General features: G+C 38.6%; 1 protein-coding gene across 10 annotated transcripts in view; it reads left to right on the top strand.

Annotated features, from left to right (window-relative positions):
• Nucleotides 1-25,932, top strand: part of lqf (epsin homolog lqf) — a 154,659-nt gene that overhangs the window by 91,726 nt on the left and 37,001 nt on the right. For 5 of the 10 annotated variants that reach the window (XM_083144086.1, XM_083144080.1, XM_083144083.1 and 2 more), the window contains exons 3-8: nucleotides 3,211-3,420; nucleotides 5,366-5,587; nucleotides 11,012-11,047; nucleotides 17,511-17,562; nucleotides 21,349-21,526; nucleotides 24,950-25,106. In XM_083144086.1, coding sequence (XP_083000212.1) covers nucleotides 3,211-3,420; nucleotides 5,366-5,587; nucleotides 11,012-11,047; nucleotides 17,511-17,562; nucleotides 21,349-21,526; nucleotides 24,950-25,106 — 855 coding nt within the window. The remainder of the gene's footprint in view (nucleotides 1-3,210; nucleotides 3,421-5,365; nucleotides 5,588-11,011; nucleotides 11,048-17,510; nucleotides 17,563-21,348; nucleotides 21,527-24,949; nucleotides 25,107-25,932) is intronic. The other 5 variants (XM_083144088.1, XM_083144087.1, XM_083144091.1 and 2 more) reach the window with 5 other exon arrangements.

Below are 25,932 nucleotides of genomic sequence, written 5' to 3'. Positions count from 1 at the left end.
GCAAGTAAAAGAAGGAATGGCGGCTGACAGTGACACAAAGCAGACATCTGACTAGAAAGGCACACGCAAAACAATTTAATTTAATAAACTTACCTTGTGTATTGTAATGCCGCAAATGTCATGATGAAACAAAGTTGTTTTTATTCCAACTGCTCAATGCCATCAAGCTCGGAATCCGAATCTGTCATGTCGCACGAATCCTCACCGGCACTTGAAACAGAGTCGTCTGCACTGCTACTGCTGTCACCAACACTGAAAGCGAGACGTTCAATTTCCGGTTCCAGCAAACCTTCCAAACGAATGTATTCTTCCTCAGCCTTTTTGACATTGCAGCAACAGGGCTCCCATTCCTTCTCGCCAATTTCAGCAAACACTTCCTTGCACAGTTCCCAGACGTCGTTCAATTTGAAGGTGACATTGCGATTGGCAACCTTTTGTTTACATATCCCCCAAATTTTCTCAATTGGGTTCAAGTCAGGATGATATGCGGGCAAACGAAGGACAGTGTGACCATGTTCACTCATTATGTCATCTATAACGTAAGACTTTGTTTTTGGTTTGTGTAGTTTTATGAGACACTACAGTTCAGGTTTAAACATATCATTAGTAAAAGGTATCCCGTTTTTCAATAACCAGTCTTGCATTTCACTTTTTCTACTATTAGAGGATGGGCTTCTTTCTTTCTGGACATTGTGATATGATGCATTGTCAATTACTAATACTGAATTTGGTGGTAAATTTGGTAATAACATTTCCTGTATCCATCGCGTGTAATTGTTGGAATTCATTTCTGTATGATAATCACCAGTTTTTTGACTAGACTTGAATATCAAAAGGGCATTCGGGATAAAGCCATTGTGGGTGCCTGCATGAACAATAATCAGGCGTTGCCCTTTGGATACTGGTGATTTTAGGCCCTGAACAGTGTCGTTACACCATGCTTTGGATGTTGTGTGAGAGCTGTGGATGTATGTTTCGTCGGAATAAATAATAGGACGATCTTCCCTTCGATATCTACATACAAATTGCACGCAGATAACTTATTCTCGCATTGCGAATATCATTTCTTTCAATAAGTATGCGCCTATTACTCTGCACTTCCTTCCACCTGAACCCGAGTTTTCTAAAAATCTTTAACAAACTAGACGCCTGCCCTTTAAACCCTATTGAAGTCTTTAATTTAGTGAGCACAGATTTTACTGTAGGCACTTGTTTGTCTGTGGTATAAAATTTGTTTATTGTCCTTCGAACAACGCACATATCGAAATCGTCAATATTTGTACATGGTCGCGGTCGGTTTTTATTTCTACGTGGCATGCTATATGACGAGGATGTTCCCGCATTAACCTGTGAACTTTCTTTTTTAATTGATTTTATTGTATTTACAGAGACACCAGTCGCAGCACAAACACGGTCCATCACTTTCTTCAGAGGCAACTTCAGATCCTTTTGGTCGGCTTCCTCCTGCATAAATTTCAATATGTTCGCGACAACTTTCCACGTTTGTCCCTTTAGTGTCCTACGATATATTCTGGAGTGTGTAGGAGGCATATTCTTCACGTGAAACGTAATTCAAAATAGCACTTCCACCCGGTCTTCAACAACAGATTGTAGAAAACAACAATAGCCGTCAAGAACGCGAAACTCAAACACCCGATTCTATCACCTCGACTTACATGCACAAGTGATTTCTGAGCATTCTTTCTGCGCAACTTGGTACGTCGTCGCATTCACGAGTAGAATTTTAGGCTCGCTAACTAGTGAAGTGAAAGATCTCCTAGCTGTTCCGAAAATACGTTGTCTCTATACAATTGTTTGCGAAAACTTTCCTTGGAAATGCCATAAAGGTCATATTTCCAAAGTGACATTACACTTGCTTTACCAAACCACTTGCGGTTTTTTGTTGTTATGATTTACAGGAATAAATAACTTTTATGAATATGTACATGTTCAAACCGAGATATTACAGAAGTTGAGTTATAAATTGATCAACTTCCAAATCCGAATAAGTGTCACTGCACAGCTGCAAATTCCCTTGCCTGTGCTAGGTTGCAAAAATCAAGTACCTTTAAATCTGTGTCGCGTGAACATACGATCGCACAGAAGCAACTTTTTTGTTTCTCACATTAATGATTTGTAATCTAAAACAATCCATACATATTTTATAACTCGTTTATCACAATAAGAGCTTTCGTGACGCTCGGGAAGTAACGTTATTTCGATCAGAACACCAGAAATTCACTTTATTTCCAATATGGAGGCGTCACCCATTTTGTGTTTTCACGAGCCTTTTCTGCAGCTTTACTTCTGCTGGCAACAACGAAACTTGCTCAAAATCACTCGAGAGATGAGTAACAAGTGGCGGTACTGAACGTGCAACTCTCCGCAATATTGCAAGGTGTTTTGCGGCAACCTTCTCCCACACAGAAAATGCTTACCTAATTTACATTAACTACCAAGCTTCATCTCATTACTTAATGGTTCCTTTTCCTCATTGTTTTCCATAAAATATCTTTATTTAATTCAGAGTAATATTTATGTGATAAAGTAAGAAAAATATTCATTAAGGGTGGATGGATATGATATTTCAAGTGTTATTCTACGAATTCAATATGGCATATTTTCAGTAAAGATCCTGGCTGATGCAATCCGCTCCAAAATTTATGTAGACCAGGGGTGCCCAAACCACCTCATGGCCTGCTTTTGTGACCTGCCTTTGTGTTCATAAAACCTTTAATTTTATTTTGATGGCCCAGCTTTAATCTAAATATGGTGGAATTTCGGCTTTGACCAATTGCTCAAGCAGGTACTGGCCCTGCATGCAAAAAACGAGGAAGGGTTTTTCCGATATACAGGGTGGCTCGTAAGTCCCTACCCATTCACACATTTTGTGTGTCCAGTGTATCTGTGTGCTAACCTTCATTCTCGCTGCATAATGTGACGCCATGTTCTGAGAGACATTCTGTGCAACATAGCAGGGGTTATTGTTCCAAATGCCTCTGTAACAGCTGCCCTCTGTTCGTTGTCAGTATTGTGATAATTATTACATAACCTTAATACAAAGTCATATGAATAAATTGGAACCTTAATAATGTTCCAATGTATTGTCAGGATTCGGTGTTGTACTTAATAGCACATTGCTTGATCTTCTGCTGTACTATTGGTAGCTGATGATCACCATTGACTGATTACTTTGTCTTTGCTTTGCAGGTAAAAGTTCGTGAAGCAACGAGCAATGATCCATGGGGTCCATCCAGCACCTTGATGTCAGAGATAGCTGACCTGACCTACAATGTAGTTGCTTTTACTGAAATTATGCAAATGATATGGAAACGTCTTAACGACCATGGGAGAAATTGGCGACATGTATATAAAGCATTAGTATTGTTAGAATATTTAATAAAAACGGGAACTGAGAAGGTAATTGTACTTATTTGTGTACATTTGCAGAATATAAGGATAGTAATTATTAGAAAGATTTCACACCGAAGTGGCAAGCAACAAGCGACGTGAGCCCATTCGTTCTAAAGCAAGACATTCACCGTGCATGCACCAACAACAGCACGAGGCGATATGATGCACAGTACTGAAACATGTCCCTGCCTGAGTAGCATACAAGCGATAAGTGATACGTGCAGCTTGCCGTGTCTCTTTGGTTCTAAAGGTTGCGGTGATTAATAAGGGTTCTCTTGCAAGCAACATGTGTTGCTTGTTGACTGTCGCTTCTTGCTTCGGTGTGAGGTCTCCTTTATGGCTGAGCCAATACCACTTGTAACTGATATCGATACCTATCCTAATACTCTTATTGATTCCTACTAATACAGATGCTTGAAAATTGTAATAATCAACAGTTGATGAAAATATTGATTAATGTTAGTGTGTAAGTATTGCATTCCAATTATGTGCATCATTTTACCAAGGGGTTTCCTTTAAAATATTCACAAATTTAATTATAACATTAAAATTTTTTATGTAATCGCAAAATCGAGATTATCACCAAAAACTGGTGCAAAATAAAAATATAATTTCGAGGATAATTATAGACTCCGAGAAAGTGTCATGTTGCGGTTTTACAGATCTTCAGAAATACCAAAATGGTGTAAAATTATCAACTAGTATGGTAAATAAATTCCAACCAATATTTTCTAATAACGTCACCACTAGTATCGGCTGATACCAATATTTTGGTACCGGCTATGCCCTTTATTGATTCCAACAAATAGCACTAATAATGACTCAAATCTTAAAGGTTTGTTAATTACAAGGGTCGTTCAAAAAATAAGTTTCCCTGTGTTGTAATATTTTTATTGGTAATATATACATGCAATCTCTACATGTCTAGATGAGTGCATACCTGTACTACTTTTCAACATAATCACCTTACACGTTTTGGCATTTGTCTCAATGCTGCTGTGCATAAAATTCCAGGCTCAGGCCTTGCAACACTCGTCCACGCAAGTCCTCATGGATGATGCTTAGCAGTTCCCAGGGAAATGTTCCACGTGTTGGCCACCTCACGAACTTTGATTCTTCTGTTCTTTCGGATCAGTTCATCCACTTTCGCGATGTTCTCATCAGTGGAGCCAGTTGAGGGACGACCAGATCGAACTTCATCAAAAATCCCTAATCTGCCTTCGGTGAACATGTTGCACCACCTTCTGACCATCTGCACAGACATTACAGTGTCACCGTACACAGCAACCAACTTCCTGTGGATGTCAATATATTACATATGAACTAGTGTGACCAACTCGCCGATATTTCCCAGGAACTTCCATATTAAAGCTATTTTTCTCCTTTTTTTTATCCTCCTGGCTCCCAGATTGATATTCTATTTCTCGTGTATTTTACATTAACAACCAAAATCACGAAATTACAACTTTAACCTTTGGTGGGCAGAAGTAACATAATATCTTGCAATAGTTGATTGATTCTTAGTTCTCCAGCAGCAGTGGACAAATACATATGGGTTAGGACTAAAGAAACATGCAAATTTGTAAATTGTATTCTCTATTCTGATGTGTATATTACATGAAATGTAAATTAATTCTCCATTCCATAAATATTTTCTGGAGTGATGTCACGTCACTAAAATGTGCAAAATTTGTCGTGACTAAATCTCCCTTAAAATCATGGCTAAAATAATCCTAGTATGATTGTATGGGAAATTTAGATCAACATTTATTTTAATTTTCATGTTGTTTTAGTTGATGTCACTTGTGTTGACTTTTGGAATCTTTTGTTATTAGTGGAAAAATTCTTTACACTGGGGACTTACGTTTTGCATCGCTTAGAGTATTTCATATGTGATTAACACAATCTAAGGCTATCCTTAAAAATAACATTTTTTGTGCATCAATTGCAGGTCGCTCAGCAGTGCAAAGAAAATATTTTTGCCATTCAGACATTAAAAGATTTCCAGTATTTTGAAGAGAATAAAGACCAGGGAATGAACGTAAGAGAAAAAGCGAAGCAGTTGGTGTTGCTCCTGAAGGATGACGAGAGACTAAGGAACGAACGGGCACGAGCACTGAAGGCCAAGGAGAGGTTTGCTCAATCAGCCTCGGGATTCGGGAGCGAAGGAATGGTAGGTGTATTTGTTTTGCCACCTTCTCCTTAAAGAGTTGAAACATACGGGATTAGCATTGCTTCAGGGCAAAGTCTGTTTACACAGAGAAATCTGTAATGGGGTGTAGAAATTGCTAAATCTTTATGTAAATATAACCACTTGTGGCCTTGCACATTGCTCCCAAAGTTAAATCGGATAACATGCGTATTTGTAGGCAGTTGTGCAGCAAGATTTCAATCACCCATCGTGTGATTGGGGTCTTGATCTGAAGCTGGGAAATGCATTCATAATCTGGTAACTGATAAATGTACATCTTTCCCTACCAGTATTCCACAAGTGGATATTCTATTGCAGGAAGGGAATTGGCTTAATCACAATGGTATTAGTTTAACACGTTAACTGCCATGTGAGTTGTATTTAACTCATGCTAGTTTTATGCCCAGGGCCTCTTGAAGCATATTTAACTCGCACGTCTCTTTACTCGGGAGTCTCGTGGTGCATAGGTAACTTACGCTATAACATACATGTTACGTGAAGGGTGGCCCTGTGGACAAAATTTTGCAGATGGTTCCTGAAAATCGTATTTAGTGATGCTGTTATTTTTACAATTAATACAAACAATTTAAAAAGCGGGGCTCAAATGAATAGATGTGCATTAACTACTTTTCTTTTTGCCTTTAAATTTAACTTAAATCTGACAAGTAAACAAAAAAGCAATTGGCCAAGTTCCTCGAATGATATTGGTGCAATAGTATATGGCAGAGTCATTTTACAAATAACAAAATAATCTATGCTCAGAAAAAAAAAACAATAAATATGCTGTGAGCCAAATATAACTCTCATGGCATGCAGCGTAATAATTGATTCTAGCACTGTGAGAGTTGCATATGACATGCACATAAAATAATTAAAAATGACAATTTTTAATCTAATTGTGAAGAAACATATTGCATGTTTTTATTATATTCTTGTAATAAAACATTGTGCCCCTGAGAATTTTTTTTCTCCTTGATGTGTTAAGTGAGATTTCAGACCAAAGCATCGAGCCACACATGCCACTTAGGAATGAGCCAATCAGCAGCATTGTTTCATACTATAGCAGCCTGACAGGCTATGTTCAATTTGTGAAATTCTTAAGCGAAATGTGTTGCCTATTTCTTGTGGCTTCGGTGTGAATTCTCCCTAACATTATTTTAAATTCCTTTGGCTTCCAGCATCATAAGCACCCTTTTTGTTAAGCATCATAATCCAATGGATGATATCCTTGGTACCTCAAGTATGAAAATATGTAAGAAATGAATATTGTATATAATGATTTAAATACTTACTTTAGATATTAAGATTCTAGTCAGTGCAGTTATGTATTTATTTTAAAAGAATTGATTGATTTTGTTGCTTTCATTGTTTTGTTTAGACAATGAAAAATATCAGTGTATTATGCTGTTCAGATATTTAATTCTAAATGTACAATGTTTTATGTATATTTCACAATCTAAGGATGACACACTTTGTTAATTATTGACATAATGAAGTCTTAGAGACAGATTAACAGTTTCGTGCATTTCCATTACTTAGCTGCACTGTGATGGTTGTTGCTAATCACTTCTTAATCTGCATAAGGTATACAAATTATGTGCTTTGTAACAATATCTGTATCCATTAAAGTCTCAAGAGGTGATGGATACTTTTCTCTAAACCACCAAAATCACCTTTGCTTGTAACTTTGAAACAGTGATACCATTCTTAAGACGACAACATTCTTATGAGCAGTATATCAGTGTTCAGTATATTTTGCTATGCTCTGTGAGAACGAAAATTACTTGCATATAAATTCAGCCCTGTCTTCTAGTCCTCATGCAGGAGTCATCCAGAAAATATGTTCCATTTGCCAGTTAGAGAAAAACAAAAAAGAAACTCAAAACGAAGTGGAACAAAAAACTTTATTGCACCCTGAATAATTTTCCTGAAACTAATTTTCAATATATTTAGTTGCCACCACTGTTCAGACACTTATCATAACGAGACAACCATGTTCTGTATCCCAGTATCGTAGAGCGATGCCATCTGTGGTGATAATCAAGTGGCAATTTCATGAAGCTGCGACTGGAAATTTGTGGAAAGTGACGACAAGGTGATCTGTAATCTTCTCTTCCACTGCACTGACCAAGTCATCAACCACCACAGATGGTCCTCCACTGCATTCCTCATCGTACACACTGTTCCGCCCTTCGTTAAACTCTCGCCACCATCTCTGTACCATTGGCACCCATGATCTGTTTCCCATACGTACACCTCACCAATGTGTCGGTGGATTTCAGCTGCTAACACATTCAGTGGATTTAAATATCGTATCACAGACTGCACTTCACACGTGGCGGGCATCTTGATTTTTGTGAACATTTTCACAACCACTGCGAAGCATCTGCACTACTAAAATTCTCCCAACAGACATCCGTGCCTTTCCAGTGGGTCAAACAACTGGGCATGCTCTCGTGATCATGGTGCTGCTACGACACAAATTGCAAACAGATCTTACATCCTGAATGTGCTATATACGAGAGTAAGTCATTAAATTACAGGAATTTTATTCTAAACCTCAGGGAGATTTATGTATAACTAAAATTGGAATTTGCGACTCAAAATGGTTGTTAGCAGCATGCCATAAAACTGTCGTGATGATCGAGCAGTATGCACCTGCACAGTAGCTCGTGCACCATAGGAGAGCAACGAAGTGTTATTAGTTTTGTGGTCAGAGGAAATGAAACCTTCTGAAATGTACGGAGACAATTGTTTAATTTAGGGGAGAGTCTATGAATGGGTGGAAAAATCCGTTTTTAAAAACAGAAGACGAAATGTCAGTGATGAACACCAGAGTGGGAGACCAGTTTGCGTGGCAACTGAGGCAGTGAAACAGCAGATTGACCAGCGACACTGTTAATTTAATACACTTTCTGCTGACTTAAACAGTTGTCTCCATACTGAACCTTCATCCTGCTGTTTTTTTCAGAAGGTTTTACTCCCTCTGACCAGAAAATACGAATATCACTTCATTGTTCTTCTATGGTGCAAGTCAAACAAATATCACTTCGTTGCTCTTCTATGGTGCAAGTCATACGAATATCACTTCATTGCTCTTGTATGGTGCAAGTCAACAGTGGAGTAGCCATGTTGCTCGAACTACTGCGCAGGCTCATACTGCTCGATCATGAACACACCTTTATGGCATGTTGCTAAAGAACCATCTTGAGTCTCAAATTCCAATTTTAGTTATGCATAAATCTCCCTGAAGTTTGGAATAAAATTCCTGTTATTTAATGACTTACTCTCGTATATCTAACTTCAGATATAATCCAAAACAGCATCTTAGATTCTGTCCTTGATATTTATTTTCACATAGTAAATATGCGTGAGTTGAGAGTTTGATTTTAGCATGCACTCAGTATTTAGCAGCAGGTGCTCAGCCTAAAAAGTGCACAAAGGTGTTATTGGAATGGAGCTACACTGATGTTTTTTTCTGAAAATTGTACATGAATTTGCGAGGTCAAATGCCCCATGATACCAGGGTCTGAGTGTTGACCCTTTCTAAAGCACCCAATTGCCAACTTTTCTTCTATGTAATACACACTGTTCCAGACCAACGAGGCTCTGCCATCTGAGCTCAGAGCCTGTACAATGCTCTCCGAGACTTGTGTTGCGTGATGCCCTCGCATCAATTTCATTTCATCCCTATTCATCATATCTTCATGATAGCCAAAAGTGGAAGAAATGAAAAGTAAAATAGATCAATGTTTTCATTTTAAATTCCACAGTTTAATTGAAGATGCCAAAGAGGTTTGGAAACTTACAAGGTGCAGTTGTTGATCCTGTATGTAATGAATACACCATGTGGACATAAGTAACACGTGATCTCTCTGCAGCAGCAGTGTTTTTTATCCTTCTTGTTTCATAATATCTTCAACCGTGTGTTACTGAAAAACTTATAATTCAGGATCAATTGTATTGGTGTAAATGTACAATTGGCAGTTGAACGAGGATAGGGTAATTGTACATTGATATTTTCTTCTCTTTTAATTCTTTCTAAGCCATTAAGGAATATTCGGCACTTTTGTTTCAATTCTTGAACTTCGCATTGTAGAAAACAGTTTATGAACCTGGTGGTGGACAATTGCATACTATTATCTTCTGCCAGCTGCACATAGTGTTGGTGCACTTTGTATGTGAATTGGTTCTCGCAGAAATTATTTGTGTACTTTTAATATATGAGCCAAAGTGGTCTAGTGGGTAGTGTGCAGGAGCAAGGCTCGTGTGGGTGATCTAAGGTTGGAATTTTTCTGACCTTGTCCCTGCATGAAGCAGCTCTGGGTCTCACACAGTCTCAAATCAATAACCCTGGGAGGAGGGGGGGCTTTATGGTGGCTCGAGTCCGGTACTGATCACATCACCTCCAAATGGAAAAGATCGAGAATGTGTGTGGCCCTACCCTTACGTCCCCTAAATAGGCACAGTGCTATATGCACGGGGAACTTTACCTTTATATTTTAATATATTCTTTCTTACTGCTTTTGTGCTATGAGCACTGTCAACAGAATATTTTCGGTGTGAAGGAGTTCCCATGCAGAATGCTGAATGTGATTTGAGTGTTTACAACAGTCTTTGAATGTCTTGTGTGATAGCATCAGTGACTTTTGTAGTTACTCATTCATCTAAGGAACGTCCTGTTACTGGTGACTTGGTAACCTTTTCTTACGTACTGTGGGTCAGAGTTGTTAAAGGTCCAAGAATTTTAAATAAATTCAATTCCGTTCCAGGAGAGAAAATCAGCAATCGTAAATGAGTTCTGGACTGTAAAGAACCTTTTTATCTGTAAAGTATTTCAATTCGGTCCAGGAATTTTTTTTCCGGATCAATTTAAACGCAGTCCAGGAACCTTTTTTTTCGAATCAGTTTAAATAGGGTCCAAGTTCCATATTGAACTGAAACAATAGGCAACTTGGTCTGAATTTAAATTGTGTGAGAAAAAAGGTTCCGGTCCTGCAGCGGATCCCAATAGAACCCATTAGAATGTATGGGTTCCTGGCCTTTAACAACCCTGCTATGGATTAATTTCTTAGCACTATGGATCTGTAAAAATACCGATCTGTGGGTTTTTAGTATTTTCACTTTGTTTTATATTTTTCATTGTTTGTCCTGCAAGCCTTGGTCTGTTTGCATCATGTGTTTTAATGGAGTTACTTTTTACTTCTCATTTTCTTTGGAACTTGAGTCAATATGTTTACAGTTGGAAAATATCTAATAGTTAGTAATTTGTACATTCTTTTCTATCTTTATAATTTTTGCATGCACTTGAGTTCTATGTAACATTAGATTTATGTAGTATTTCTATTTAATGTGTGTGTTTTATCTTCATAACCTAACTCTTTGCACTTTTCACGTTTGCTTCAGGATGTGATGTCTCCAACAAGTCCAAGTTATCCTGAAGTAAGTACACAGCATAGATATTAGATTAATTGTTAAAATATCAGTTGGAGACTGCACCCATCTCATTTAGTCATGCATGCAGTTTGTGGAAGTCTCGTTGTGCATGAATATCATACAGCGAAAGTAGTAGTTATTCTCTTATGCTCTATGTAGTTAAATCAATCTTGTGCCTAATATGTTCAAAGTATAGTGCAACTTTTATCTGATCTTCCTCCACTGCCAGTTTGGTACAAAGTATAAAGTTTAGTACGCATGTTACTTGGGATTCATGGCTTTGTGGGTAAAGAATGCTTGTCCCATGCAGTCCAAAGATTCCTGCTGGGGTCATGGTTGTTCAGTTTATACACACTTGAAATATGCATCTAAAGTTCAAATCACAAACCCTGAGACCTTCTGTAAACAAAACCACCTGCATGCAGAAAGCATTGCAAACTCATAGAAGTAAAATAATCCACACAAAAATCCAGCGTTGTTACAGGATTCATTACGTAAGGTAAAACAATGGCCAATTTGTAGTATGGGATACACTGCCGCAAATGACGTCTCACTTTAAACCCAATGCTCTTTCTTTTTTTACTTATTGCTTCACCTTTATGGTTAACTCTTTGCACCAGTAATCATTTCCCATAAATTTGGCTTCTTTCTTGCCTGCTAATTGAATATATTTTACTTGCATTTTTTTAGACAAAATGATATAACATGGTAATGTATATTTCTAAGGATGATATAGATAGGAGTGTATTTGAAATTTGTTTGTAGATTTTATGTAAATTGTATCTTATGTAAATAAAATATATAATGGGCATAAACAGCCATATGCATTGCTGTAAGCCCAATAAATATATTGATGATGATGATCAAAACAAGACAAAAAGTTCGTAAATTTATTGCGGTTGGAAACTTTCACAAGCATCCTAATAACGATTTTTGTTCCGCCAAATATAGTGCACTTCGTAAAATAACTTGGTGACATGGCAAGGCAAGATAAGTGTAAACATTTTGTAGTAATATGCATTGTAACTTTCAATGAGCTTAGCGATTTATGTACATAATGACATTTTATAACATTGGTTATTTTCTAAAAATAATCATGTGAACAGCAAGGAAGTAGTGCAACTTATTAATATTGCCTGACTTATCCTTAGAAAAATAACATGCCGAGTTCTATGCATGCAGGAAAGTCTCCGTGTTCTCAGAGTTTGTTTTCAAAACACCAGCAAGGACAGCCTTTGAAAAGGGGTGAGAAACAGATTCTACTCAATATTTATGTAACGTTCTGTCAGTGGTATCCTGAGAAACCAGTAAATGAAGTGGTTAAGTTCGTATCCCAGTGCAGTGGTGTGTCAGTGTCTGCATTTTTAAGGGTTATGAAAGAGAGAATGACCGGGAGAGTAACAATGTATGCGGCTGCATATTCCTCTGATGTTTTGAGAGTGGGTTCTCACATTCAGAGGCTCTTATATAAAATGAATAGGTGCGACGAACTATGAGTGTAACAGCAGATGATTGCGGTCATGAATCAGCTGACGCGGAGTGATACATCGAATCGGTGAGACCGTTTGTTTACAGAAGGTCTCAGGGTTGGTGATTTACACTTTAGTTTGTTATCCTATTTGGGCATTATGTTGCCAATTGTAGTGTCAAGAGTACAGGATGTGCACAAAGTCTGTATACCCCTATATTTATGCGAATAATCATACCTCATTTGTGCTGGTAACTTTCACATAACCTTGGCATGTCTTCTTCGTGTCTGAAGAAGCTGTCCTGTATGGACACACTGCATTTTTGAGTTCATTGTTTGTTTGACAGTTGCGGCAGATGAAAGTTGAAGTGATGGCTGATGCAAGTAATTACTCAATTGAGAAGCGTTTCGTAGCTGCTGTGTGGGTCCATGAGCATGAAATTAAAAGCATATGGATTCAAAAGTTTACAAACGACTTAGTTGTGCAATTTGAGAATGCAGCACCGACAAACGTAACGTTGCAACGGAAAAAGATTGCTTTTGCAACAGGCAGTATTTGCACCACTCTGAGGTGTGGAAGACCCCTCTCATGGCTTGATCTTGGTGGAACACACGTCTTTGCAGGAAAAGGTAAACTCTGTGGCTGAATGGTTAGCATTTCATGTTAGGATAATAATTGTGGAAGAATCTGTCCTATGATCTCCGGTTAAATCCATGTCAAAACATTCTGCTATTAACGAAACAAATAAATAGTAATTACATCCTCGTCAAAATATGCCAAATGAATACCAGGCTCGACCATGTGAAAATGCATGAAGTTGGACCTGCAAGTGACATGTTGGCGTCAATTGAAAGTTGCTGAATTAAGAGATGCTGATATGGACACCTGTGTGAAGTCTGGATCGGACAATTGTCCAGCTCCTTTTGCATGGCCTCCAAGAAGCCCTGTGCGGTTTCAGCAAAGAGGAGGTGCAGAAGGGCCACTATTTAACAAATGATGCACTAAAAGATGACGTGTGTGCAGCCTTCCAGAAAGTGAACCCAAGAATGCTGCACAAAATGTTAGAGAGCTTGGCACCACAGTCAACTATATAGAGACCACAAGGGACACATGCAAGAGGTACGTGATATACATGGGCGTCTGGAAGGGGGTGTAAGGAAAATGAAATTCAACCAAAAATATGTATTTCACACATATAATTTCATTTTATCCACAATAATATGTGTTAATTATTGTGTGAACACCATAAATTCAAATGTAAGCAATATGTTTTAGGGAACAACACTATTTTTGGGGAAAATTTGCCTTCGTTTCCACCCCCCTGGAAAAAATACCTTCCTTGCCCCTCCCTGGAAAAATCCTGCGAACGTCCATGGTGATATATGTAGGGGTTTATGGACTTTGTGTGCACCCCGTATGAAATACCAGAACAGGATGATTTTAGAAAGTTTTCACACTGAAGTGATAAGTGACATGCTGCTTGGCATCAGAGTGACATGTTACTTGAAAATGAATCGAGACAGAAATGCACCAGAGCAACATGATAACAAGATTATTCTCGTAATTTGACCCAACATCGTCAATTATGAATTTATCATTGTTTGTGTGTCACTCAAATTGGGCCTCCATGGCAGGGTGGTTATCACACCATGCTACAACTCCAGAGGTCCCTGGTTCGAATACCGGCCTGGGCATGGGTGTTCTTTGTTTACCCCTTCAGCAGTCATCATGTCATGCATCTTCATCTTCTGGATTAGGCAAAGTGGCAGAAATGCAAGGTAAAATATACCAAATCAATCCATCAAATTGGACCATTTTTATAGCGTGCAGTGTGTTTTCTTTGGTCTGTTGGTCATCCGTGCACAATGAATGGTTTTTTTTTTTTTTTTTTTTTTTTACAGAATGTAAGGTAACGTATCTATTAAGGTATGTTAAGTTTATTGTGTCACTTGTCACTTGGGTGTGAAACCCATGTTACATGGCACTTGTTGCTTGCCAATTATCTCTTCGATCTGAAATCTTCCTTAGAGAGCTTGCAAGTGAGTGGGATAAGGTAAATGAGAATGTATTAATTCAGAGGGAAGAGGTGTAAATGTACAAATGGCACAGGAAATATGATGAAGGAAGGAACCTTTGCTGCTATATCAAAATACTGATTGACAAAGTGTTCATACTGAAGGGGATGAAAATACAAGTGAATTGCATGTATTACATTCAGGTTCATTCAAAATTGTGGACAGGGTTTCTAGGGCTTGTAGTTTTGTTCCTGAAGCAGAAAGGGTAGAGCTGCTTACAGAATGTGAAAGGGACCTTAAAAAAAAGGTTTTATTGCTTATAGAATCTAAATGCATGCTAAATAACTTACGCAAGTTATGGCATCCAAGTTGTCCAAGTGTGATCAACTGCCTTACAAGTGTTCTTCAACATTTGCTGTCATCTGAGTTAATCTTTTATGTTCTATGGGCAGTCATATTTTGATTCCAGTTTGAGAATTGTAGGGTAACTTTCAAAAATGAACAATATTTTCTGGAAAAACCCAAATATGTATTGCAGGGAATTTACAATCTCAAGAAATGGATTATCAGTGAAGAAATGAGTGTTTGTTCTTTTTTATTAGTTGAAAACCAGTTGTACAAGGGTTGGATATAAAGTAATGGCAACACTGGTATAATTGGTACTTGACTGTATTGGCAGAGGAGCACATGTTACATTCCTTCGAAGTAATCGCCCCTCATCTCTACGACCTTCTGTCACACGTATGGAAGGCGTCGTTCACCGTCAGCGCGTCTCTCTCTGTCGATGTCCCGCAGTGACCACCCTATAGCACGTATGATGGCTTCGCACGTGTCGTAGTGCTTCCCGCCCAGTGGTTCCTTCATTTTGACAAAACGGTCGTAATCACACGGTCTCATACCGGTGAATACGGCAGATGTTCCAGTACCTCCCACTACCAGTTATGCAGGAGCGCCGTCACATTGTTCGCAGTGCGACACCGTGCATTGTCAAGCAGGATGATGGGACACTGTGCCGTCGCTTCCTTCTTAATGCGAGATGAAGGTGGTGTTGCAAGAAGGTGCAGAAGTAGGCTGCGTTGACCGTCTGCCTAAGAGACGTTGTTCTTCTTGCCTAAACATATTGTTAGGGCGCTTGCAGTCCCGTCCTCTGCTTCAGAGCACTGCTGTTTTTGACTGAATAACATACAATCGCTCCCACTCACTATACTTCCTCATCTGACATTCCTTTATCAGCCACGAAACGCTTGTGCCGCTGTGACTCACCCCTTTCACGAGACAGCAGTGTTGCCATTACGTTTTATCCAACCCTTGTATTTTCTTCAGATGGTATTATGTGTGCTCTAATGGCGCAATTGTATTTATTGAACCTACAAGGGACATTTGAGTCAAACCGAGACTTTTGGTATTTTCAGAATAATGCAACACATTTGGACATTAGAAACAAGTTTTTATTTCTCGATGTAATCCCCCTCCCCTATACTAATGCACCCATCTCAGCATTTCACTAGTACTTGGATCCCAGCAGCAGAAAGTAGAATGATTTCTGTTTTCTGGAGTCACAATCAGGCTACTTACTTCACCCCTTCATCATTACTGAAATGCTGGCCTGAGAGTAACTCCCTTAAGGATCCAAACAGGTGAAAATCGCTTGGAGCGAGGTCTGCACTGTAAGGAGGGTGTGGCAGTTATGTGAATTGTATGGTGGGTGGTATGCAGGTTTGCATTGTCTTACAGAAAGAGAATGATTTTAGTGATCAAACCAGGGTGCTTTTCTTAAGAGCATTATGCTAATTTTTAAGAACCTGACAGTAGTAAACACTGTTGATTGTTACATCACTGGGTAGAAAGTCCACATGAAGGATGCCACATTTGTACCCCTCCCCCCAAGAAAGTACTGGCCATAATTTGGGATACTAATGCAATTGCTGGAAACTTTTTGCGAGGCAGAGAGTCCACGTGCCTCCACTTTTTTATACATGTTTTAGTTCCAGGGTGAAATGATGTTCCAATTGGAAAACAATTGGCCTTCCCTTTTAAAATATTCCTTTAACTGATTGAAGATTTGCACTCTTCTCTGCCGGTCGAAGGCAGAGAGCTGTCTCTGTACCCAACATACACTAACTTTCCAGAACCGTAGGTGTTGGTCAATGACCGTGTTAAAAGTGTACACAGAAAGATGCTTCTGATCTGCAAGTTTTCAAGGGTCAAAATGTTCCACTCGCTGAATGCTCACAGAAACGACTCGGTGGGCTCTTATCCATTTCTTCCAGGATATATGCCTCTTTTGAAATCATTTGCGCCATTCAGATGTTTTACTGCAGCTAAGAGTTCCGTCACTGTACTCTGCTTGAAGTCTTCTGTGAATGTCGCTCGCTCGGTTTTATGCTTTCATTTGCCCCTTGTGATAATGGCAGACACTTGTTGCATAAATAAAGTCTTATATCCGTCTGAATTTGTTCAGTTACAAAAATCAAAAGTTCCGGTTTGACTTGAGTAGCCCCCGTTGTGTGTTTTCAATTGTGAGATTGTGAATAATAATCATAGCTCTGGTTTCATATTGTTAACACGTCACACCGTGGCCGTGCGGTCTAAGGCGTCATGCTTTTGGCTCCGCCTACAGGATGCATGCAGGTTCCAGTCTCCTGGGGAAACTTAACAACTTTTCTCCTGAGATTTTGGCCTGTGTATGGGACCGGTGGCCACACACCATCATGAGGAAATTGGGGAGCTATGATTGAGTGGCATAACCAGGTCTTGGAAACCTACAACAATGACTGGGGTTCGTTGTGCTGACCACACGTCACCCTGTAACTGGTTGGTTAAACTCTCACCTCGGGCGAGTGAGTGAGGCTGGCAGACCCGGGCCCTCAATGTCCACCTCACAATAATAACCGCAACATGCCACAGGTTATTATTATTATTGTATTGTTAATCCCGAACATTATGCATATTTGCTCAATAATGTATTTTGTTTTTCTCTTTCAGTTGCAGGGTCAGTGGTCGACTTCATGTGAAAGTGCAGAGAATACTTCGAGAGGTGAGTATAACATGCAGCTATGCATTGAAATCATTCACAGTAACAGATGCAAATTTATGAAGTGGATTATAATGTCTCTGAGCTGCTGAGAAATATTATATTTGCAAAGAACACTTTGTTCCATCTTCGTTCATCATTTTTTTTACACATGGGATGGCTGATCAATAAATACTGGACCAGATTTTTAAAATTATACGTTTTTACTGTTCCTCTAGCTACATATTCATGTTCCTACATGTGAACAATACTGAATACCAAATACTTAAAACCAATTTGAACAGGCCTGTGCTGAACAGTCACTTTATACTCAGCCAGTTTCTTATAAGGAAAGTGCTTGAAATGTTAAAATATCCAAAAGTTGTTTATTTTTATTCCCAAACATGTCTTCTGATTGTAGAAAATATGAACACCTTGATACAACACACAAATCTTTATTTGTGGGAAGTTAACTCCCCCCCTTTCTGCCTTGGCTGAAATTACAGCATGCATCTCTCCAATGTGAGGTGGCCAAATGAAGGTCATGCACAATGTTGAAGAGAATACGTATTGTACAAAATTGTCTCTAGTTCAGAAAGTGTGGCTCGAGGTGGAAACCTAGTATGCACTTTGCCCTCCAAAATACTCAACAAATGTTCAACTATGTTAAGAACATGCAACTGAGGAGGTCAGATGAGATGATCCACTTCATCTTCGTGCTTATTGAACCATTCTTTGACACTGAGGAGTGTGAAGGGGCCACTGTCATCTTGAAAAACAGGTTATTTTCCAGGAAACACAGCCTGGATCATATGATGGAGATGTTCGCCCAGAATGCTGCGATATTCCTCTCCTGTGACCCCCCCCCCCCCATGGAGGACTACAAGTGATCAAACACCACATCAAAATATCACTCCCCACAGCATCACAGAACCCTCTCAATGTTTAACAGTAGAATGGAAGCAGTCAATCTGAAAGGCCTCTGCAGGCATATTTCACACCCAAACAGAATAATCTGAATGCAGATTTGTCAGACCAGATGACCTGTCCCCATTGCTGTCGTGTCCACCTCTGTGGTTTTGACATTTTACAGCATTACGCTGTGCCATCAATCCTTTGGAAATAACCGCTCTGTCGTGAGTGTTCCCAGTATGCAGTTCCCGTTGAAAGTTTTGGTTGTACAGGTTCTTGAAGGTGGGGGTCATCTCAAAGGTTATCAGAGACACCGTTGCCTTGTGCTTTCGGGCCACTATCCACTTCAACACCCATCTATCTCTATCGGGGAGCTTCAATTTTCACCCACTGTTCTGTTTTGAAAATAATGCCTTACTTTCTGTACTGTAGGCTGTCACCACAGTTGACACCATGCTCTTTGCAACCCCCGCAAGGTTGCCTGTTTTCGTCACTAAGGCTCCAGCTAGGTACACTCCAATGATCAGGTCATTTTGAAAGTCTTGAGAGGTCAGACATAACGGCGTTAGACTGGTAGCAGAATATTCATATACAACCCATATGACTGGTTGTGATAAACTGATGTCTACCTTCATGGCCACTAAGGGACACACTTCTGTACCTATATGTCGATGTGTGTGTGTACACCCTGTCCCAATTATCTCTGGAGCATAGCGTCAGAGAAGTGGGGGAAATGGAATGGCCAGAACGAAGCAGTACTGGGAAGCCTGGTAACTGCAGTCACTACCCTCCTTCACACAATACCATTCATTGGTGAAGCCGTCTCGAGTCACTACTTGTGCAGAGACTTGTTTTCTTTTGCATGCTCCAGAGAGCTTGGACAGAGTGTAGTTTATGCGAAGTAAAAATTACATTGTTACATGATAATACTACATCATTCCACAGTAATTGTCTAGTTACCTTTAGAGTACATTTCTAGACTTGATTCTTAATATTCCTTCTTCAAACAATGTAGAAAACTACCAAAAAGTAGAAAGTTTTTTCTGACATGTGGTTTCCAATATTGTAAGGCTTCATTTCATTCAAGTGTGTAGCATTCTTTCAATCTGAAAATGTTATATTTGAAATGTAAAATGTAGTTTTGAGTTACTAACATGATGTTCATAACCATTTGCGTATATAGTGGTGATGAGGCTGTAATAATGGTCAGATTAGAAATTCATTTCTGGGGTGCAAGGGCTGACCTTTGTTGAAGGCATACAAAAGCGTGGACTTGCAGCCAGTAGGGTTTGTGTTGTCATGCCTTCGTCCATTTCATCAAAGTTCTTCCATAACCCTGTCATCACGATAGTCAAAAGTGGCAGAAATATGATGTTAAATATTAATCAATCAAGGAAGAAGTTAATTTCTAGCATTATATGTGCAATTATCACTTCATTTTCACTATCATCCTTTTAAGTATAGGGGAGAGTGGGGGAATAAGAAACACATGGGGTAATAAGAAACATGAAAAATTAAAATAGCCAACAATTTTAAATTTCTAGCATTGATAATTTTTTCTTGGATAGTTGGTAACCCAATGTAGCGAGAAAAAAATAATGAGCTCAGTTGCACAATAAAAATAGCACACAAAAATTATAAAATAATTTACAATTTTTTTTCACCTTATTATCTCAATAGGGGAGCCTGTAGATATTTTATTGTGATAGGGAAGGTCAAGTGAATTATGTTGGGTAAATGTAAGCCAGGATACATAATAAAGACGCTACTATATTTAAGTTACTATACAATAAAATGTAGATACTTAATTACTTATATTTATTTACCAGGTAACCACTTGAGAAAATTTGCCCATTGCTGTGTAAATTGACGGACTACAGTGGTTTGGATACTACTATAAGAAATGTCAGTCCTGATTACTCTATCCATGCACAAAGTAGACTTGACCCCACGTCTGGCTGGAATCAAGTATCCCACCTGTCATAGCCCAAGTGATATTTAAATTACCTCACTTCTTTGCATGTTTGTCTCCTCCACAATAGTGTTGGTTCCTTTTTCTGATCAAAGAACAATAAGGAAGATTGACTTAAACAGGACCAAAGTTCTCTTGAACTGCTGAATGTGCTGTATTCTAAAAATGTCTCATAACTTACATCACTGTCATACAGAATCGCCACGATACCCTGTTACAGAATTTCCTTCGTCATTTTGAACTATTTTGGACCTCCATGATGGTGTAATGGTAACGTCATCTCCTTGTGGGCTCCCGGATTCGATACCCGGTGGAGGCACATGGCACGGTGGTTCAAATCCTACTTTAAACTGTAGGTCCAGTCCTGATTAGCCTATCTGGCATAAAGTGGACTTAAAACAACAAATGAAATCAAATTATTTTCAACTTCATTATCTGCAACATTCTTAATTCTCCTTGTGAATAATCCAGTTCAAGTCGCCACTGTTGGAAGCAAACAAGATTTTGTTAAGTTCCATATAAGTTATTGGTCTCAACAATCCAAACGTTGACTTACACAAAACATTAATTAATAAGTAGTTCTTTCCCAGTAGATGGCAGTAAAGTTGAAGCCTCTTATTACGGTGGACTGGTTCAAACAGTTCCTCCCCAACGTCAATAGAAGGCATCCGGCAACAGTTTCATGTGCATCTCTGATTTGCATCCTCGCCTTGTATCAAGGGGTCCCAGTTTCGATACCCAGTGGAGCACATAGTGGTTTGGATCCCACTTTAAACTGTAGGTCCAGTCCCAATTAGCCTTACTGTGCATACAGTGGATTTGAAACACCCAACTCAAACTCAAAGTAAAAGCAAGTTCTTAATGTTAGTGCATAAGACCTGTCTTTTGTGGGAGTTTGGGCTATAACATGTATTGTCTGTACTTAGATTTTTATTCATGCTCAGAACTGGAATCAGCCCGTCCACAGACTGTAGGGGAAGAAGAGCTTCAGCTCCAGCTGGCGTTGGCCATGTCGAGGGAGGAGGCGGAGCAGGAGGAACAGCGGAGGAGGAGCGATGATGTGCGCCTTCAGCTTGCTCTCTCGCAGAGTGAAGAGGAATTCAAGTAAGTAGTTTGCTTTACCCCCCCCCCCCCTGTAGTTTCATCTAACTAACTAACACTCTAGCCTTCTAAAACCCAAAGACTTATGGCTGCTGCAACACAAGCCTTGCATCTGTCCCTCTTCTGGGCAAGATCATTCCAATGTTTTCCATTCTTATCGATTTCCTTTAAATGCATCTCAGCATTATCCCTCCCATCTTTGTCTTGGCATTCCTACAGGTCTCTTACCATCGGGTTTCCCCACAAGAATCCTGTAAACTCTTCTTTCCTCTCCCATTCTTGCCATATCGCCTGCCCACCTAAGTCTTCTTGATTTAATTATTCTAATAATATCTGAACATGAATACATATTATGCACTTCTAAATTATGTAACATTCTCCAATCCCCTGTCTCCTCATCCCTTTTAGGTCCAAATATTTCTCGAAGGATTTTATTTTCAAATACTCTTAATTTATGTTCCTCTTTTAATGTAAGGGACCAAGTTTCACATCCATATAATACTACAGGCAAAATTACTGTTTTGTATATTTTAACTTTTAGTTTCTTAGATATTAAACGAGGAGACAAAAGTTTATGAAGAGAAAAGTAACAAGCATTTCCTCAAGGTGGCGACAGACCTGGAAAACCGGGAAAAGTCATGGAATTTCAGATGTCAAAAATAGTCATGAAAATGTCAGGGAATTTGGTCTTTATCGACAAATGTTACTTTGAACTGTAGATTCGATGCAATTAACATGCCAAACAGGACTGGCACATTCGATGAATCTCTTAAATATCACATTTAAAAATGCAGTGAATTAACATTTTTTCTTGCCTGTATGGTAGCAATAAGGTGGTGGTGAGCTGTCAACCAGGGGAGGTAGGGGGAGAGGGGTTTATATGCAACCTGATTTTTCCCATCTTTTGAATCCCGTGGCACGACATTTTGTCTTAAGAACATTATTAGGCTCATAGGCATGCACACAAGGGGGCAAGGGGAAGATGCCACCCTCACTTAGAAATTTAGTGTAGAGGAATCTTATCACCGTTATGAAACAATATTATGCTCTTTAAAAATTAAGTATTTTCAAGCCGACAAAGGTTCCAAGCAGCTACAGAGGGGGAGGAAGGTGAAACTGAACTGTCCCAATTTCGATCTCTAGCAAATTTATTTGTTCTAACACCACTTCCACACACTTTATTCGTTAGTTGTGTTACCTGTATGCATTTTCATAATAAATTTCCCATACATTGGGAATCAGTGGCAGTGATTGGGGAGGGAGCAAGGCAGTTTTTGGAAATGAATAAATTATGTGTAGTTGTTTTGAATCTGATGTACAAAGTCATGTTTGTGTAAAATAGTCTCTGAACCAAAGAGAGGGGAAATACAGGACATTGGTGCGAAGAAAGTTGGAATTCCTCTAACACGGTGATTTCTGGCAGATCTATATACACACTTGCTCCATACCCACCAATACAATAAAACAGTGAGATGAAAAGTGGAGAACATTCGTCAATGCTTCGCCCCCCCCCCTCAAATCAGAGGGTGTGTGCATGCCCATGATTAGGCTTCATTGATGTGCGATTTTTATCAGATATTGCCATCCAACTAGTGTCGAATTGTGACAAAATGCCTCACTATGACATCCAACAAAAAATGAATGCATGGTGCTCTTATGCATCTGATCTTTTGTCTGATTTGGTAGGACAGTTCATCAGACAAACTTTCAGGCCCCTTTTATGTGTGCAATTTTTGTCAGACAAACCAGTTGACATTATAAAAATTTGACACGTTCGTTCCTTGGATGATTAAGAGAATCCTTATTAATCATTATTCTTAGAAAATAAGTTTTTTGGCATTACGTTTTAAGCATTTTATTTGTTTAAAACAAGAAAAAGGGTTTTATTTGTTTCTTTTGAAAATACACAAATTTTGTCAACTCTTGGTTTAAGGGATTTTAGGGTCACGAATTCACCATTGCAGTGTTTCCAAGTGTTAAGTTTTTGTTTGCTTTATATAGAAAAGATGAATGCTAAATAACAAAAGAAGAAAAAACAGCTTCGCGGATAAAAGTGAGTACTAGTTTCTCCGTATTTAAAATTTCTTCCTTAAAAACAATTAATTCCCTCTAATCTCATTTAGTTGTAACTCTACGAAATAAGCAAATATTTTATTTAAACCTGCTTCCATGTGAGAAAGTCCCTTTAAAACCCACTCCATAGATTCGGAATTGCAATATTTTTTCAAATTCACTAATTGCCAGTTTGAATAGAAATCATAGAGAAATGAAGTCAATTTCTTGTAAGCTAATTTACAAGAACAATCCACACATGGAAGCTTCACAAGTGTATTATTTCCATGTACAAATACGTGGATTTAATTTAAAATTGTCGGGGGGAAAAAGCAAAATTTGTCCTGGAAAAGTCAGGGAATTTCATTTCTGCTTGGCTGTAGGCACCCTGTCCCTGAATTAAGCCTGCTTTTTATTTCCTCTTCAATATCATTTTCATTTGTTAGTTTTACTAATGAATCTCATTTTCTAAGTGGTTTCATCTAAGTGTGGTGTAAATCATTTTATGGTTTCATTAATGGGCACGCTCAATAACTTTTTGTAGATCATCAAGATAAGAAATAGTTTGAATTGTATTTTCTCTGTGTGCCATTACATAAAGGAGAGATAGGAAAACAACATAAGAAAAGAAAAGAATACGAGTTAAATAATTAAATATTTTTACAGACTCTGCGAGACACTCGGATTCCCGAAAAGTATCTGTGATTAAATCCTAGATAATACTTTCTTATATCAATACCACTAGTGTTGATCAATCATTATTCAGTATCAATAAACAATACATTAAGAATTAGGGCCTCCCCAATGGCATAGTGGTAACATAGTCGTCTTGTAATCAAGGGGTCCCAGGTTCGATGCCTGGTGGAGGCACGTGGCACAATGGTTCGGATCCCACTTTAAACTGTAAGTCCAGTCCCGATTACCTTTCCTGTGTATAAAGTGGACTTAAAACAACTAATCAATCAATCAACATTAAGTATTGTTCACCGGGACACTGTGAAAAGGTGTCATTGTTATATGGTGACACTACAATCTTCAAATTCTTAATTATACTTACACGTAAGCGAGTTACTAATTTTTTCCATGAAACTTGTAGAGGTTATATAAATTTTGATGGTCTCCACCACCATAATTAATAAAATCTCTACAAGAAAGTCTCGTGGGAAAAAATAGTAACTCGCTTACGTCTAAGTATTGTAAACTGCATCTTTTGTTCCCCAAACATGAGTTCAAATTCTTCTGTATGACCTATACGTTTTATACTTTATTGGTACCAATCTATAAATGCACGTTGGAGTACATTTAAATTCATCAGGATAATAATAATTTATTACATAAATTAATTTCTGATTTTGGTGAATTCTTGCTTTATAGGCATGGTAAACCTACAGATAAACAGAGCCACATGCTGGATCTGCTCGATGTCAGTTTGAGCAACGCAACTCCTTCGCCACCGCAACCTACTTCAGCAAACAACATTGATCCATGGGGACTCCCTCAGGCAGCCCCTGCACTGCAGTCAAGACCGCAGGTAAGAATTTCCATGTTGGGATATTTTATATGGTAGAATGTAATAATTTTTAATTTTAATTTCCACATTTCGAATTGGTAAATGTGTTTTAACAGTTTATGCACCTGCATTTGGACACATTTGGAAGTTATTTTTTAAAAAAAGATATGAAATGTCAGCTTCTGGCCTGTAGTGATTGGTTCTTCATGCCACACAAAATGAGGATCTTTCAATATTGTAATTTGTTTCTGGTTGCTCAGTGACTTGATACAATAAAAATGGCTAAAGAACTTTAGAACTTTATATGCTGGAAAATATAAAATCCAGGAAATTGTTCTAATATATTTTTTAAATTTTTTATTTCAAATAGTATTTATAGTGTGGTATGCACAAGATTCCAAAGTATAGCATATTTTCCCACACACTCATAATCAAATGTCAGAAAGTAAAAGGAAATGAGTAATTACAGAGAAACTAGTACTCACTTTTTCCGTGAAACTATTTCTTTCGTAGTTCTATTAATTTCAGTGGCCAGTGTCACTATCCTTGGAACTTGTTGCTTGGCGTGCTTCTCTTGTTTTTAGTTCTCTGACTGTTGCTAGGTGCTGTGCTGTCAACTGTCCATCTGCATCCATGTCGTCCGTGTTTCTCTGCATTTATCTACTACCACGTCTCTTTATTTCCCAAATATGAAAATAAAATGAACATAAGAATGTAGGAAATCTAGAATGCTGAAAAATGTAAAAATTTGGGTTCCCCTGCAGCAAGTACAGGTGGCTTTGTTGTGCAGAGCTTGTCGCAGCCCTGTGCCAATTTACGAAGTGATTGGCTGTCTTTCTCTCCTTTT

The sequence above is a fragment of the Lepisma saccharinum genome, chromosome 22 (assembly GCF_977018435.1).
Source record: "Lepisma saccharinum chromosome 22, izLepSacc3.1, whole genome shotgun sequence".
NCBI lineage: Eukaryota > Metazoa > Arthropoda > Insecta > Zygentoma > Lepismatidae > Lepisma > Lepisma saccharinum.
Note: the sequence above shows the minus strand (reverse complement) of the source record. Positions and strands in the feature narration are given on the sequence as shown.